The sequence below is a fragment of the Takifugu rubripes genome, chromosome 12, assembly GCF_901000725.2.
Source record: "Takifugu rubripes chromosome 12, fTakRub1.2, whole genome shotgun sequence".
In the NCBI taxonomy this organism is placed as follows: Eukaryota; Metazoa; Chordata; class Actinopteri; order Tetraodontiformes; family Tetraodontidae; genus Takifugu; species Takifugu rubripes.
The window spans coordinates 9481912-9497682 of NC_042296.1; the positions used below are offsets into that span (position 1 = coordinate 9481912).

At 48.4% G+C, this 15771-nt stretch overlaps 3 protein-coding genes across 10 annotated transcripts; 1 reads left to right on the forward strand and 2 right to left on the reverse strand.

The window, feature by feature from the left end:
* Positions 1-35: 35 nt before the first annotated feature.
* Positions 36-2810, reverse strand: naxe (NAD(P)HX epimerase). 2 transcript variants are annotated; one of them, XM_003969196.3, is made up of 8 exons: positions 2740-2810; positions 2071-2261; positions 1877-1985; positions 1686-1796; positions 1143-1253; positions 721-868; positions 427-633; positions 36-270 (listed from the first exon to the last, which is right to left on the reverse strand). In XM_003969196.3, exons 2-7 carry the CDS (start codon positions 2220-2222, stop codon positions 434-436), a joined length of 831 nt encoding a protein of 276 aa, XP_003969245.1. In that variant the 5' UTR covers positions 2223-2261; positions 2740-2810; the 3' UTR covers positions 36-270; positions 427-433. The 2 variants fall into 2 exon arrangements, with proteins under 2 accessions (XP_003969245.1, XP_029700652.1); XM_029844792.1 differs by lacking the exon at positions 2740-2810 and adding an exon at positions 2582-2602 and having other exon boundaries at positions 36-633.
* Positions 2811-3361: 551 nt separating this feature from the next.
* LOC101072260 (lamin-A-like) lies at positions 3362-9495 on the reverse strand. 3 transcript variants are annotated; one of them, XM_011609339.2, is made up of 14 exons: positions 9358-9495; positions 8174-8349; positions 7645-7991; positions 6831-6987; positions 6489-6614; positions 6234-6404; positions 5921-6046; positions 5507-5727; positions 5086-5359; positions 4894-5001; positions 4334-4453; positions 4194-4250; positions 3818-4027; positions 3362-3744 (listed from the first exon to the last, which is right to left on the reverse strand). In XM_011609339.2, exons 3-14 carry the CDS (start codon positions 7980-7982, stop codon positions 3709-3711), a joined length of 1944 nt encoding a protein of 647 aa, XP_011607641.2. In that variant the 5' UTR covers positions 7983-7991; positions 8174-8349; positions 9358-9495; the 3' UTR covers positions 3362-3708. The 3 variants fall into 3 exon arrangements, with proteins under 3 accessions (XP_011607641.2, XP_003969286.2, XP_029700746.1); XM_003969237.3 differs by having other exon boundaries at positions 3818-4030; XM_029844886.1 differs by having other exon boundaries at positions 3818-4030; positions 8174-8344; positions 9358-9493.
* Positions 9425-15734, forward strand: usf2 (upstream transcription factor 2, c-fos interacting). Of its 5 annotated transcripts, none has more exons than XM_011609335.2 (11): positions 9427-9921; positions 10526-10569; positions 10833-10942; positions 11622-11720; positions 12134-12296; positions 12537-12621; positions 12881-12925; positions 13750-13808; positions 13899-13990; positions 14231-14359; positions 14651-15734. In XM_011609335.2, the coding sequence occupies exons 1-11, from the start codon at positions 9884-9886 to the stop codon at positions 14738-14740; spliced, it is 954 nt and encodes a 317-aa protein (XP_011607637.1). In that variant the 5' UTR covers positions 9427-9883; the 3' UTR covers positions 14741-15734. The 5 variants fall into 5 exon arrangements, with proteins under 5 accessions (XP_011607640.1, XP_011607637.1, XP_011607638.1 ...); XM_003969236.3 differs by having other exon boundaries at positions 9429-9921; positions 11601-11720; XM_011609336.2 differs by lacking the exon at positions 12881-12925 and having other exon boundaries at positions 11601-11720.
* Positions 15735-15771: the final 37 nt, after the last annotated feature.

A 15771-nucleotide genomic window follows, 5' to 3' on the forward strand; every position in this document is an offset into this window, starting at 1 on the left:
CCTGTGGAATGGTGACTGGGAATAATGGACACGGCTTCTTTTCATTTGCTTTTATTGATTTTATTGTCAAAGCAGAGCTTTCTGATCTCACCACCAGCAGCCCAGAGGGCAAGTCTGAGGGCAATTGTTGTTAGTGTTGTCATAATAGAAGATTATCCCGCACCTGCTGCTTTTCCAGACCATTCCCTGTCTCGTACAGCGCTCCCAGTCCCAGAGACCATCACCAGTCTGGGCCCTGTTGTGCTTCACCACTCTGACTGGCAGGATCATCTGGACGGGACAGTTATGATGATGTAGATGTGACAGGAGGGGGTAAAAACAAGGCTTCGGGGGCAGGACAATGGCTGGAAAACGGGGGCAGGACAATGGCTGGGAACCAGACTAAGATCATTCCACACTCTCCTCCAGATCCTAAGCTACACGCACCTCACGCCTACAGTTTCAACACACAGTCGGTGTCGGGGTACTTGGGCAGGTTCAGCTGGTACTTCCTCTCCAGACTGGGCGGCACAAACCGTCCTCCCAGGAAGTGATAGCGTCCCCTGAACAGCGAGGCGGACTTCTTGGGTGCGGTGAGCGAGATGAGCGTGTCGGGCTGCAGGCCGTCGGCGCTGCCCTGTTCCACGTCCCAACCTTTAAAGAGACAACAGGCGTCACACCCTGATCCTCACTCCCCGCTCCTCCCATCAGCGCACGGATGGGTGTGTTCTGGAATCCTACCGGAGGGAATGTCAATGCTGGCTAAAGGGACGGTGGTGTTCTTCAGCACGTCGAGGATGGACCCGAAGGGTTCTCGGACAGCCCCTTTGAAGCTGAAGCCAAAGATGGCGTCGACCACCAGGTTGTAGGCCTCATCAATCAGGCTGGCCTGAGAAAGCAGATCCTCCACATTAACGCCTCAGCAGCACTTGTTCACTTCCTGTGGTCTGCTGTGTGTGTGCTGCCCTCTTGTGGTGCACTGAGTTACAGCTGCCCGTGGGTTCAGGTTGGAGTGTTTTGACTCTCATATATGCCCCCAGCAGAACAGATCTGCCCTCTTATCTCACCACTGTGGACCATGGACCATGCTGGTGTGTCTGTGAGTCCATAATAAGGCTCCTGGGTGACACCACGTCCACCATTATGGATCATAAAGGACAAACCTCAGGCATGTCGCTCAGGAAAGGGATCTCCATCTTCTCACACTGTGTGGCCAGACCCTGGAACAGAGGTTTGTTGGGCCTCTTGGGGTAGAAGATGAAGGGCTCGTATCCCTGCCAGAGAGCACTAAAGATGTCACTCTGCTCAGAAATATCTTCACATTGCTTAGAACGTGGAACTAGAAAGTCATGAGGCTAAAAGCCGTTGGCGCTTCTGCGTCTTTTATCGTCTTTGTTGCTACATTTGCATTTTTAAAAGGTGATACTTTCTGGATCAGGATTCCCTGGAAGAAGAGCCGCTCCCTGAAACCAGTCCATCAAGCGTCTAGCGACGACCTGCACTGTGCTCATACCGTCTTCTCATGTGTCACACTTAAACCACCTCCAGAACTTTTACCTGCTTCATTTTGTCTTAAAGAGAACAGATCCGCTCAGGAAACCACATCTTAACTGCCAGAAAGCTTAAAGGTCGTGAAACTGAGCAGCTGGCACCAGCAAACGTCACAGCTGCAGACAGTTTACGCTCCGTGAGTAAAGGCCACTCACAAAAAGCTTCAGATGTCTGGCGCACACCAGGCCGTCGCCTCCATTGTTACCTGGTCCACAAATCACCAGCACAGAAGGACTGGCCTTGACCAGCGAGGTGAGAGGATACGCCTGCAGGAAAGGAACCAGAGAATCGACGCTGTAGCCTCACTCCTCAGCTGACAGGAAAAGATCTTTGTCAAACGTCTCACCCTGGTAACGGCTGTAGCACAGCTGAGTCCAGCCAGCTCCATCAGCTGGTCCACGCTGAAGCCATATTCACTAAAGAGCTCCTCATCGATGTGTTGGGCCTCCTCCTGCCTGCAGAGCAGTCAATCATCTGTTTAGACAGTCTGTGCAGTCAGGACATGGTTTGGACTTTAGTGTGGACAGGACAAGGCTTTACCCCAGGTATTTGATGGGTTGGGTCATGCTGGAAGCAGGTCTGTGGTTGCTAGCTGCAGTGTTCAGCTGACATGACCCCGTCTGAGCGACGACCGCTGCAACTCGTGAGGTCACAAGGAAGCCAATTCCGAACAGAGTCTTAACACTCAACATCCAGCTGGATCCAAACGTCCACAACTGGTGGCCTCGGAACTGAAGAAGGAAAAGATCACTTCAGTCTGAAGGGAGCAGCAGAGCCTCCTGCTGGGTCTTTTTACACAAGGAGTGAAACGGAATCCTGATGCATAGAAATGATCAAACACGACTTAAACATGACGAGAATTACATTCTGTTCTGCAGGAAACGACCGAACTCACTTCATGCAAATGATCCCGAATACATTGAATCTGCCCATTCAACACAGCTGCTATTAAACAACTCAACCAACTATTTAATTGTACCAATTAGGTATTTAATTGACTTCTGTGTACACACGCAGACGTTAATCACACGTCTTTTAGTAATGTAGTTACCGGACAGCTTTAGTTGGGGGCGTTGCTAACATTTAGCATTTGTTGGACGTCATTACAATACAAGTCCTAAAACTGCAACCAAAACATACCTAAACGACACATGATCACACAATTAAACAATCTTACAGAGTGACATTATGCCAGTTAAAAACAGTAACCTTAGCAAACTTAGCAGCGCGGCCACTTCTCCCACTTCCGGCTTCATATGAACGGAAGTCAGATCCAATTTCAAAATAAAACACAATAATTATTCTTCCGGTGAAAATAGCGAAATATGATTTTTTAACATTTGTTGTAAAAATTACTATACACTTTAATCTACTTCTGGAAAAACCCACATTTAGGAGGAGGTGGATTAAATTGTACAGGGTTTTGACGAGATGAGCGTTTGCTTCTTCTTTTTACACCAGGCACAATGCTGCTCCCGATCTTTGATCTTTGAACCTTTTATTTTTTACATCCGGCCATGTGACTGTCGGCCTTGTTTATTGTCTGACTTTTAGTAGAATAACTTATGGTTAGGTTAGGTTATCAGCAGATTTTGATTAAATTTTCAGGAAATTTGGATAATGGATCAAGGAAGAGATGTTTACATATTAATGATGTTCTGGTTTCCAGAGGGACTTTGATCATAAAGTAATCCCGTATTACTGTTTCCTATATACCTATACACTATACTATGGATGTAAGTTACAATATGTGATAAAATGAGCTGTGCCAAGCAGCTCAGAGCTGTTCAAGTGCTCTTTTCTAGTTAATAATATAATAATTATGACAAAGTCTGGAAAAATGTTTATTGATATCAGTAAAAACAGACAAAATTCAAATAATGCAGCAAAACTGAGGTCAATGTACACATTCCGTTGTGTATTTTCAAGCTGAAGAAGTGGCAAGTAGGATCAGGTGAATATCAAAAAGGGTATGACAAAAAATCATAAAATAGCTATAATCAAAGTCAACAATGTGGTTTCAGTAAGTAACCGTACGCATGCCTTCATTGTGTACATCATTAATGTTTTACTGACTACATATCATTTGGAAACATTTTCCAAATTACCTGAAGAGTAACTTGTGGCTTAAGAATAAGAAAATCTCAATAATCTGAGGCACTTCAGCAACTTGCAGGGCTACATGATTGGGCAGCTCTCCATCCGGCTTCCAGTCTGAAAGGAAAGGTCAGCAAAGTTATCCTAAACAGGGGCACTGCAGCTTTCATGGAGGAGCTAAGGGTGTCACCTTGTGAGGAGTGCTGGTGCTGAACACGTAAGAATGTGGCAGCAGCCCTTCTGACAGGCCGCCGCCGCTGCCGCCGCCGCTGCGGTAGGAGCGGGAGGCTGACGTCACAGAGCAGCTGCTGGATTTGTCCGAGGGGAGACCACAGGAGCCGCAGACCACCGTCCGACTCCTCAGGTTGTACTCACTGTCCCCACATGTGCTGTGAGCAACCTGCTGAAGAGGGACTGACTGGTTGACTGACTGACTGACTATACATAGTAGTTATCCACCGTCTAGTTTCAAATGAACTGATTCGGAAGATTGTGGAATTGAAACAGTTGGAAAGTTGTTTCCATCCAAGTGTCAATAGTATCTGCATGCACACAGCTCCTCTCACCATGTCGTCGTCTTCGTCCTCAAAGTGTGTGCGCGTGACCTTTCTCATGGCCATCTCCTGGAGGACAAATGAATGTTGCGTTGGTTAATTTACTTCTCATTTCAGACAGTGCTTAAATGGACTGGGAAGTGCCGGATTACCTCCCCGTTGGCACTGATCAGGATGGTCTGCAGCAAGTCTCCTGTGCCCCAGGAGGGCTGATTCTTCCACACCAGGTCAGAGGGAGGACTGTGGGTTCTACCAGCACCAGAGGCCCAAATCTGACAAGAATCACCAGATCGATGAATAAAGCCCACGTAATTTATTCACTTATGAGTAAAAGTCCTGTTCTGTCATATTCAGTTCAGCCTCTCTGTCCAAAGAACACCTCCTCTAGAGATAATTCTGAGTGAGGATGTCAGGTTGTACAGGTTGGATAGGATCCGATGGATCTGGAGAACATCAAGCCATTTGGCCGGTTAGGGGTCAGGGTTAGGAGTTAGGGGTCAGGGTTAGGAGCTAGGGGTCAGGGTTAGGAGCTAGGGGTCAGGGTTAGGAGTTAGGGGTTAGGGGTCATGTGCACCATATGTGAAGTTATCCAGCAGTATATAAATGGTCCATTTAGACTTTGTAATTTACAGATATGCAAAAATGCTAACGGTAGCCTGTAATTAGGAGTATTCAAATGATGTGTGATCATGCAGATGGACACGCTGCTCACCGTCACCCTCTGGCCTGCCTTCAAACTGAATTTTACAGGGAACTTGAAGATGATGGGAGGATTGGTTCCCACCTGCCTCTTCAGCTGCCAGTTCCCCAAATTTTGATCCTGATGGTCAGATATCAGGATTTGTTGGAACAATATCAGAGTTTCTCTCCGCTGACAGATATGTCTCGGTGTCTCAACTCTCACCTCGTCAGCTTTGTTGCTGAGCCTGACGTACTTCCCCTCCAGGTCCACCTCATCCACCGTCACACGTCCGCTGGCTGATGCCTGCTGGGTAATGCGAGTGCGGGCAATAGTGCCGCCTGCAACGCTCGACGCCTCGCTGTCCGTGTCGTTGGGACGGCGCCTCTTGGCTGCGGAGTTCATAGGACTCTGCTGGAGTGTTCGAGAGTGAACTGCTGAACTGGAAGAGTGACTTCCTGTCACCTTGGTTGGTGGCGGGCTGGGTGACAGACGCAGCCTGTGGGGACGATCAGGTTTCCAGACATGACTACTACTGGAAAACTCTTCCAGATCATAGAATTATTTTATTTTTTTCATTCTTATCGACCTCACTGAGAGTTCCACCCTAAAATACCCAGAATCCTTTGCTGAAGGGCCAACATACCTCTGCTCTTCTCCCTCCAGCAGCTTCCTGTAAGCACATATCTCCATGTCTAGAGCCAGCTTCACATCCAGCAGCTCCTGATACTCATCCAGCTGCTGTTGCATTTTCTGCCTCATCTGGGCCATTTCTCTATCTTTGTCTCCGAGCAGCCGGCGGGTGGTTTCCCGCTCCCGAGACAGGCCGTCCTCCAGGTCCTTTATCTTTGCCTCACGGGCTGCCAGCTGAATTAGAGGAATCACATCAGTCTCTTGGCTTCGGTAACAATACATTTATTCAGTTTGGTGCAGCTACGGGTGGTTGATAATATCTCTTGGAGAGAAAAGAGAGTATTGTGTGTTGTGTAAGAGCACAAAGCCTCGTGGGTGTCTTAAAGGCTTTGAATTGTGGCTGCAGGGGCGCTCCCTGTCCTCTCACCTGTTTCTGCAGCTGGCTCAGCTGTGCAGACATGGAGTCCAGGCGGATCCGGGTCTGCTGCAGCTCCTCGTGCGCCGCTCCGACCAAGTGGCTGCTCCTGTCGGCTGACTGCCGCGCATTGTCCAGCTAACAGGAGGAAACCAGATCAGAGGAATAACAGGATTAGCCCAAAAGGTAGTTTCGTTTAATTCCATGAAATGACTCACAACCTCAGTTCATAAACCTTTTGACAGCTTAGATGTTTTATGAGAGTGAGGATTTCTTTGACTTTTTGTTGCTTTTAGATTGTAAAGCGATTGCGCTGATGTTCTACCTTGGTGTTGTAGGTCTTCTCAAGCTCATCCTTGTACATTTGGATCTGCAGCTCCTGCTGGTTACGCATCTCCATCAGAGCCTCTGCCAGCTTGCTTTCAAAGTCTTGCTGGTGGCCGCTGTCGACTTCAACCACACGGGACTCATGGCGCCGTTTCACCTCCCGCAGCTCCTGTGAGGAGAGTTACCAGCCTCAGACGGGTCCATAGAGGATCTGGGGGCACTAAAGTTCTTTTCTAAGAGAGATTCAACTGACCTCAGAGTGGAGGTTCTTCTGAAAGTCCAGCTCCTCTTTTAGGGTCTGGATGCGGTTCTCTCCATCCACCCTCCTCAGCATCTCATCCTGAAGCTGCTTCCTGGCATCTCCCAGACTGGTCTCTAGCTGTGAAAGACCAACAGCAAAGAAATATTATTATGAAACATCAGATGGTAGCAAGTCCAAAAGGTGACATGAATCTGTTACTGAATTATCCAGATACATTAATAATGAGCAAATATAATGTTTTTACACGAATACACATTAATAGAAGGCAGGAAAAAAGTCAATATTACAGCCACAACAGAGGGGAGATGTGAAGAAGTTTGGGTTCAAGGTCACCTTGGTGATTTGTGACTTCAGGTCCCTGTTTTCTGCTTCCAGGCTGCGTTTCTCTCCCAGAGCTGTCGTCAGAGACGCGTCCTTGGAGTTTAGCAAGGCCTCGACGTCTTTTAGTCTCTGTAACGCTCCAGCCAGGTCAGCCTCCTTCTTAGTGTTCCTGTAAGAGCAGAAGAGAACCACTATTGGTTTCTGTGTGGAAACAGATAGGAACTATTAAAAGAAACTGAAAAGGGAAATGTCCTTGGTGCATATGACTCATCAGCCTCAATCATCTAGTTCCAATTATGTGAGTCTGGAAACCACAAGCCACAACCTTTGGAGTTTGGCTAAGGCGCTGCCATGGCAACGGCTTGGCTTGGCCAAACACTTTTTTTTTCTTTGTCTCAATATTTATGGAAAATAATACTGGCAGGAGAGGAGAGCCTCTGAAGACTGAAGACTGCCACGTAGTCATTGGTGAAGGAGAAAAAACCTGGGGAAAGAGTTAGTCATCGCCTCAGCATCAGCACGCCGGGACGGACTGAGGTGTGGCCCGAACTAGCACTCACTCACTCACTTATTCACTCACTTACTCACTCACTCTCACATTTTAGAGAAGTACTAAATGTCATTAAATGTTGTGGCTCATTCTGGGATGTCAGCTATCCTCTGCCATTGTCATCTCCACTTTAATTATGAGGGAAAAGCCTCTCATATCAAGGATTTTCCCCCAGAACACGCCATTGCAGGCTGTTGCCCCGCCCGACGCCACCCCGCCTTTCTTCCAGCCACATGCACACACACGTGCGCGGGCAGAAACGTGGCTGTGACCCACCTTGCTTTCAGCTCTTTGTGGTCTTCTCTCAGCTTGCCCAGCTCCAGCTGCAGATGTGCTCGCTCTTTGGCCACAGAGTCTAGAGTCCGGCGGGCGTCGGCCAGCTCGGCCTCGTAGGCCGCCTTCAGGCCCGTCAGCTCTCGGCTCACCTCCGTCTCAGACTCGGTGATGCGCAGACGCAGCCCCGCATTCTCAGCCTCCAGGAAGCGCACCTTGTCGATGTAGACGGCCAGGCGGTCGTTGAGATTAGACAGCTCTTCTTTCTCCTGAAGACGGGTGATGCGGTTGGGGGAGAGGGGGGAGTTTGCTCCTCGTGGAGTGCTTTTAGGAGTTGCCATTTCACTTATCTGCCCCAGCAAAGATAGACCCCATTAGTCTTGAACACAGAATGATTAAAACAGATGCAACAGCAAGTTCACAGATTTGCCTGGAAAAAGCGATTTAAAGTTAAATTCTTGTCAGCTGAGGAGCAAAGTCAAATACTTTCACAAGCTTGAAAAGAGAAATAAGTGTCTGAGCTGACATTTACCGTTGGATGAGGCTGGAGAAGTGACTCGTCTCTGCTGCGTCCTCAGGACTGTTTCGACTGTTCCTTCTGTGCTCGGAGCACATCTGAGAGTGCCCATGTAGGAAAAAATGTAATGGGAGGAGAGACGTTGGCTGCTGGTTTGGCAGCGTGTCTGATTGTCTTCCTCCGGCTCTGTGCTGGATGAATAAATGAGTCACCCTCAGTTTAAAAAAAGTCACACTGGGGATAATTTTAAACAGGTCTGTTGCCTTAGAGACGGCTTGAACTCCAAACACAGACGTCTCCCTGAATACAGAGGGAACCTTACAGGCCCATTTATGATCTTGAATGTTCCTGTGCTGGCACAGAGTCCAGACTCTGATGCATCCAGAGAGTGGATTGATAATCAACCTCTTTGAATTTGGCCCAAATTCCCTCCTAAAGAGCGAGGATTGTCTTAGCGGCAGGGTTTGGTTTTAGAGTTTTGGACAAGAAACGGGCCTCCACAAACACACACACACACCTTTGGTATTGTACCTTTGCTTTCTACTGAAGTGATGCATCAATCAGTTGTAATCTGCAGACATGTTACTGCACACAGACTAAGAAGTGGATTTATTTTTTTGGTTTATGGAGACAAACTGATAGAATAATGATCACATTACAAAGTCATGCTGAAAATTTTACATCATTAAGTGTAAACCCAAGTAAAGACTGAGGGCAGTTTTCAGAACAGTAATAATAAAAATCAGTTATAAAATAAGTGTGTGTTTGTGTGTGTCGGTGGCGTTAATGCGAACATGACGAAAGGGGCATTTATTAATGAACAGCTCGGGTTACGCAATATGGACCCTCCTTGCTCGATACTTGGACCCCATGGGGTGTCCAAAGACAACCCGTCCTCTTATTAAAGCGTCTTCTCCTGATTCTGGCTGTAATTTGGAGCTAAAAGCGACAGATTGTCTGAGAAGGGCCGACATGTTTCATGGCTGACAGCAGTCATGTGGTTCGAAGGAAAACCCGGATTGGATCACGGCGGTCACCTGGGCAAACCACCCCAAAATACCCACAAAAAACCCCTTTCGAGTTACTAAATCAACAGACAGCAGTTGTAATTAAGTATAAAACACACTATTTGTAAACAAAGCAAAGAAAATGTAAATGATTCCATGTATTTTATGAGATTTAATGGAGTAATAAACCACCTTTACGCTCAACATCACGGTTTTTGGTCCAGAATTAAAGCGTCCGGCGGTGAATAAAGAGGAAATCCCAGAAAATCCGGGGCCATCGAGGCAGAAATGTGGTTCTAGCAGGCGCAGCAGCGAGTCCAGTCCGCGTCTTAGCGCGCACAGCCCGCAGATTTGCGCGGATGAGCAGCGGCAGCAGGCGCGAAGCGCGCAGCAACAAAAGCCTCGTTTCCAGCCTCATTCGGCCTGCTTTCTGCTCTCCTCGGCGCTTCAATCCTCTCCAATAACCCGACATCGTCCAGCTCTAACTCGGCCTCCTCGCCGCTGCCGCCGCGCCCGTCTTCGCTGCGCCGCTCGCGGCTGTTCCTTTGACGCGCTCGTCCTGCTCGCCAGCGGCCTCCATTTTAGATCTGAGGCCGCTCGGAGCCTCACGTGTCCCGGACTGTCTTCCTCACATGACCCGTGTGTTTGTCCCCGTGATCAGCGCTCCCATCTCCGAGGACCAGCGTCAGTGGTGAATATCGGCCTTTAAAGCGGCTTGATGGATTTGCTGGAGCAGAGTCTGGACAGCTCGGCGAGGTGAGGGGCCCCGCTTCCTGCTCATGGCTCCCAACACGGCCTAAAGGCTTGTCGAGCTTCGGCGCAGTTCTGCTCTTCATAAATGTCCCTCTTTATTAAAAAGCTGCGTCCTTCGCTGCTGCAAAGTTGCTCTAAAGCTGCGTTTAAACACCCCGATGCGGAGCTTTTGTCCAAATCGGACCCGACGCTTTTAGTTGGTTCTCTTGACGGGGAAAAAAACAAGTTGACTTCAGCAAATGATGTTCAGCATCTGTAATTAATTTTCATTTGCATTAAACTCTTATAGCCCTTTATTCATTTTTGCTCTATAAAGCGCACAATAGTACTTTTAAATCTGGGTAGCTGTGTATAAATGTGAGATTTCAGAATACAAACATTGAGACTTGGTTAAGTTTCACTTCGAGTCGGGAGGAATTTCGCCCTGACGGTGGAAGAAAATCCGATTCTTGTTTCTCCCCAAAGATTTTTATTGTATGTGTGAGTTGTCGTGCCTGTGTCTGACCGCGTGGGGGCGCCATTGCAACAAAAGTCCTGATGTTCTGAGACGTGTGCACGCTAGATTCAGATGGAAACGAGCTCACTGGTGCTTTCTTTGTGTTTTCAGTCACGACAAACAGGAAACAGAAGAGGTGGTGCAGTTACAGGAAGGTGGGCGCCTGCTTCTCATAATACTAACGGCTGTCATATTTACAAAAAGCAGCCGATGTGGATCTAGAATAGACCTGTGCACTGCAACACGTGTCACCTTTTCCCCAGCTGAATGCTTTGCAGGAGAGTCATTAATGGCACAAACAACACCATCCAACCTCCTGATGGTTTCTGGAGGAAATACGTGCAACTTTCTGCTGCCAGACGCACTTTTTCGGCCCTTGTGTGTGTCAGGTTTGAAGCGTGTTGTGGGTGTGTTGCAGGAGATTCGGTGGTAACGGAAGAACAGACGGCAGTGATCGCCGGTGTCCCCCAGGCTGCGTTCGCTGACAACGTTCAGTACCAGTTCCGTACAGAGAACAATGGAGGGCAGGTCAGACGTCCGTTCTTCTCAGCAGTGTTCTGGCTCCCATCACAGATTGTTGCATTTCCCACAAAACCGCAAGGTCGTCTTCCTATGAAGACTCGGACTCCTCACTTCCTTTAGGGTTTGCCGGTTGGGGACGTCTAGAAATGGACGCATGTCTCTAAAAGTGCTTGTATTAATCCAATAAGACTAATGAATGAACGTAGAATTCGAATTATTAGATAAACGGCACATTTCTGTAAAGAGGCTCAGGCCTGAGTCGCGGTCCCAGTGCCGAGGCTCGGCACCGATGTGGCTACAGCCCCACCAGCCTGTCTGGACCATCTGCTTCCTCCACACGTTCATGCTGACGGGAGTAAAGCTTTTAAAGGGCTTTCTGGGCTCTTTATTTTAATGAGACATTTTGCTGGTTGATAAAGAATCACATTTTTTCTTTTCACTCAGCTCAATCGGATTATTGTAGAGTTTCTCATCGCCTTAAAAGCCGAACGTTGGTGCGAATTAAAGCGGACTTTAAAAGTGCCGGTGAACCCGTGCAGCGACCCAGTGGGTGTCCTGCATGTGTGCGGACCCGTCGGGCCAGACCGGGCTTTCAGCACTGTGCATCAGTGATGTCGATGAGCTGTGCTGAAGGGTCTGAGTTCTCCTCTCGGTTGGTCTCCAGGTGACCTATCGTGTGGTTCAGGTAACCGACGAGCAGTTGGAAGCCTCCGCTGACGGGAGTGGTGCCGTCAGCGTCGTCTCCACCGCAGCCTTCGCCGGAGCCACTCAGGCCGTCGCGCAGGTGAGCAAACAGACAGAACGGCCCGTTGACACCTCAGCGTTAACCCCTAGAGTTCCTCAGACCAACGTTCCTGAAACCTCAGACGGGTCGGGAGAGTCTATGTAGTTTGTTGGAGGATGACAGAACCAGCAGTAGCGTTTGGGTCAGCACCATCTTGATGTTTACTAGATAAGAAGGGCCAACGTTTTTATTGAGTTTATTCGAGAGCTCATTAAAAACCAATGAGCCAGTTTTAACTAACCTGGGCTTCTGAGGTGGAGGAGGAGAGCGTCTTCCCTGTTGGCTCTTAAAAGAAAAAGTTTTCCCTCCGTGTCAGGAAAGACTTTGAGTCAGTTATGAAATAATACATGTAGCAGGGAAAGGTGCTGAGAACAGAACTCCTGATGTCCCTTTTTTGGTTCTTTCCTGGCCAGGCTGTTATCCAGAACCCTTTCAGCAATGGGAGCAGTCCTGCTGCGGAGACTGTAGGAGCAGAGACGCGCTTCGCTTACTTTCCTGCCGCCACCGTCAGCGATGGAACAGCCACGGCCGTGTCGGTGCAGGCGACGGCCGACCCGACCATCACACAGGCAGGAGGTGGGCCCCCCAGTCCTCAGCCACTCGGCACTAAAGCGTGAACTGCTGTCAGAACGTTCAAGTTCTATCATAGTGAGAGAATGTTGCCAACATGGGTGGAGTCAGGAGCTCTGGACCACATGGAGGTCCTAGTAACACATAACAGTTTTGACCCTCTTTCATTGATCCAGCTCATATCTGGGTTCCAGCAGCACCAAATGATGTGGCTGGTTGCTCATGTTGTTGTTGTTGTTGTTGTAGGTCAGTTTTACGTGATGATGAACCCGGAGGTGCTGCAGACGGCGTCCCCTCGTACCATCGCTCCCCGCACACACACTTACACTGCGTGAGTATGCTGCAGGATTGTGCACATTCGCCCCAGCCTGCCTGTGGAAGCACCTGGGCTCTGTCTCCGTGGGTTCGGCCCACGTCCACCTTTACATCCACGCGTCCCTTAACCCCACCTGCACTAACGCTGCCCTCTCGTGCTTGGAGTAAATCATTTTGACCCAGTGTGTAGAAATCTATCAAAGCAAGCATCTCTAGAATATTGGTCGTATAAGGCGTCTGAAAACCACTCTGTCCTACTTACCTGCCATTCCCAGAGACCTTGGTGAAAGCCAGATGTTGCAGCATGGCAGTTCAAACTGGTGAGAAGAACTTTCACATACGTCCATCCCATCATGCAGAGCACAAATGTCACACGTGAACAAGAGTCCTGTTCAGAGCAGACAGCCGCTCAATTCATTTGTACTATTAAATGTAATAAATGTGCTTTAATATCAAATGGCGAAACATAAGAATAGATGATTCATCTCAAACCTGAACTCCTCCCTGAACTGCTGTTAATCATTTACTTGTTTATTGAGCATTACACCATTAAACAGGCTCTTGTCTACTAGTTGCATCAATATTAAACCCTTCTGAAGTTTGACCCTGTGAGGCTGCCGTAGCTGCTGCTAAGTCAGCTTCATTTGATGTTAGCGGCACCTTAGCGGCACCTTCTTTTATTTTGCCGATGAATGAAATGAATTCAAAGTTTTAACGAACAGCCTGGTTGTGTTGGGTGGAGCTCCGCTGTGACTGAAGATTTAAGGCTCAGTAAAAGCAGCCTGATGCCCCCGTGAGAGCAGTGAGACCCCCCCCCAAGATCAGCATCCCCACTTTGGAACTGCCCAGTCAGACTCGTGGCCTAAATTTAAATTCAGCCTGTAGTTTAGACTGCACATGGAGTACGACTACTATTATTATTACAACTCCTTAATAAGCATTTTCATTTCCTTTTTAAAAGCATTTCAAAACACAGAAAGTTCTTTAAAAAGCCAAAATAGCACTGGCAGAAGTCAAAAGATTCTCTCTTTCATGTGTTTTTGTACATTTCACAGCTCCAGGTCTGGTTAATGCTGAAGAATGATAACCGTTTATAATAATAATAATAATCCACTGCTCAGTGTGGGTGTCTGTGTCTTTGCAGGAAGGTTGAAGGTTCGCGGGCACCCAGAGATGAAAGGCGAAGAGCACAACACAACGAAGGTGGGGGCCTCTTGGTTTGGACTCTGTAATACAAAGTCTCTTCACTTTTTCAGTTTGTGTTATATATTATTCTATATTCTATGTTTGCAGTGGAGAGAAGAAGAAGAGACAAGATCAACAACTGGATTGTCACACTTTCAAAGATCATCCCTGACTGCAGTGTTGACAGCAGAACTGGAGCTGTGAGTACAGGGGTCAGGGGGTCATGGTTAGGACATGAGGGTCAGGTTTATGGATTAGGGTCCAGATTAGGTGTGGGGTTATGGTCTGTACTACAGTACCAACTAGGGGTCCCATTAGTTGTTGACCTTTTAATGTCTGCTGCTGACGTCTGTCCCCCCTTGACCTCTGCTCCCCCTGCTGACCTCTGCTCTGTCTGTGAGAGTGAGGCGTGACCTTTTCACCATCTGCTGTGTTTCCAGAGTAAAGGAGGGATCTTGTCCAAAGCTTGCGACTACATCAGGGAGCTGCGGCAGAACAACCAGCAGCTCCAGGAGAGCTACAAAGAGGTGGAGCGGGTGGAGATGGACAACGAGCTGCTCAGGCAACAGGTTCACGGCACACACCACAACTATGTTGCTACAGTCTCAGTGTTTAGGGGCCACAGTTGTGACCCAGCACCACAGTTACGGTACAATTAGTAGTTACAGTAAGAACATACACTAATATTTGGCCAATGGCAATAAATCATACTCCACAAATTGGCTTCTCATAAGTGGAGGTTCCTTCATATTGCTTTCATACATGCGTCCCCGTGCTGGACAGGATGTAGATGCTTGTAGAGCTAACAAGGATTCATGGGTTGCGTCACATCTTTATGATTACCGTTATATTTCTCTTAGATTGAGGAGCTGAAAAACGACAATGCACTGCTCCGAGCGCAGCTACAGCAGCACGGTATCGAGTTGAACGGAGACGCAACGCCGCAGTGAGTGCAGGCTGGACCTCATCCGGAGAATACCAGGACGGGAACAAGAGCCACTTTCCATCTGACACTGGAGCACAGCGGAAGCCTCGCGGGGCTGTGGAAGGACACTGAAGGACTGAGACGTGGACCCTGGCTTTTGCGGCCGGTGGGACGTGCGTTGGGAGGAGCGTGACCTCTGCACCGCAGCGCCGTGTCTCCCGTTATGAAGCTGCCGCCCCATTTAAGTTGCTTCACGTTGAACTTTCAGAAATGTCCACTTCTGCTTCCACCATGTCTAAACCAAGCGTGACATGAATAATCGCTCCAGCTGAGTTTTGACTGATTAGACTGTAGAGGGACGTGTCCACAGATGGGGACAGGAGAGAGAGAGAGCGAGAGAGACTCCTGCCCGCCACACGTTGACCGTTAACACGGACGATTCTGCCATCTGTGGCTCATGTACATAGTTAGGATTTTAATGTAACTTTTGATTTTGTCTGCGGACACTTCACCTGGCAGACAGAGCTCACAACCTTTACAACCACAGTCCAGTGTCCCTGAGGTCAAAAGGTGCTCCGACGGCACACGCGGGAGTTTTCAGTGCGGGGCCTTAGCAGGATCCATGTGTTCCCACAGCTCAGGTAACTGGACCACTGGCAAGTGGTTCCCAGACTCAATGAAGACTTTCCCTTCCAGATTTTACTGCCTGGTGTGTCTTTATGATGTGTAACATACAGGTGTGTGAGTATGAAGATGAGTAATTTATGGTTTGTGTGCGTCACCTTGGATGGTCACTGGTCTAATGCACTGAAGGGGTTCAGGGGTGGGGTCTTTCTGGACCCGCCTCCGTTTGGTCCCTCTTGCTGCACTGTGGTGGGCAAAGATCTACGGTCTGGTCCGGGACCTGCTGGGCCAGCAGATGGGGATTTTAACAATACCTAACAATGTTTGTCACGGCAGCATGGAATCGTAACCACTGGCATGATAATTCTACAATAAACATGAGCGTTTGTACCAGAGTCCCAGTTATCAGAGCTGTTTCTGATGCCTTCCTGT

What these genes read in the sequence shown, in the direction of transcription:
- naxe (XM_003969196.3), bottom strand. Translation starts at nt 2,222, where the DNA reads ATGTTGAGTGTTAAGACTCTGTTCGGAATTGGCTTCCTTGTGACCTCA. An exon ending in CCAGACATCTGAAGCTTTTT is followed by an intron (nt 1,254 to 1,685) that starts GTGAGTGGCCTT and finishes GCTCTCTGGCAG; the next exon opens with GGATACGAGCCCTTCATCTT. An exon ending in TCCTGAGCGACATGCCTGAG is followed by an intron (nt 869 to 1,142) that starts GTTTGTCCTTTA and finishes CTGCTTTCTCAG; the next exon opens with GCCAGCCTGATTGATGAGGC.
- LOC101072260 (XM_003969237.3), bottom strand. Translation starts at nt 7,982, where the DNA reads ATGGCAACTCCTAAAAGCACTCCACGAGGAGCAAACTCCCCCCTCTCC. An exon ending in TGAGCCAGCTGCAGAAACAG is followed by an intron (nt 5,728 to 5,920) that starts GTGAGAGGACAG and finishes CCTCTAATTCAG; the next exon opens with CTGGCAGCCCGTGAGGCAAA. An exon ending in GCACCAGCACTCCTCACAAG is followed by an intron (nt 3,745 to 3,817) that starts GTGACACCCTTA and finishes CTTTCCTTTCAG; the next exon opens with ACTGGAAGCCGGATGGAGAG.
- usf2 (XM_003969236.3), top strand. Translation starts at nt 9,884, where the DNA reads ATGGATTTGCTGGAGCAGAGTCTGGACAGCTCGGCGAG. An exon ending in CAGAGAACAATGGAGGGCAG is followed by an intron (nt 10,943 to 11,600) that starts GTCAGACGTCCG and finishes GTTGGTCTCCAG; the next exon opens with GTGACCTATCGTGTGGTTCA. An exon ending in CAGCATGGCAGTTCAAACTG is followed by an intron (nt 12,926 to 13,749) that starts GTGAGAAGAACT and finishes GTGTCTTTGCAG; the next exon opens with GAAGGTTGAAGGTTCGCGGG.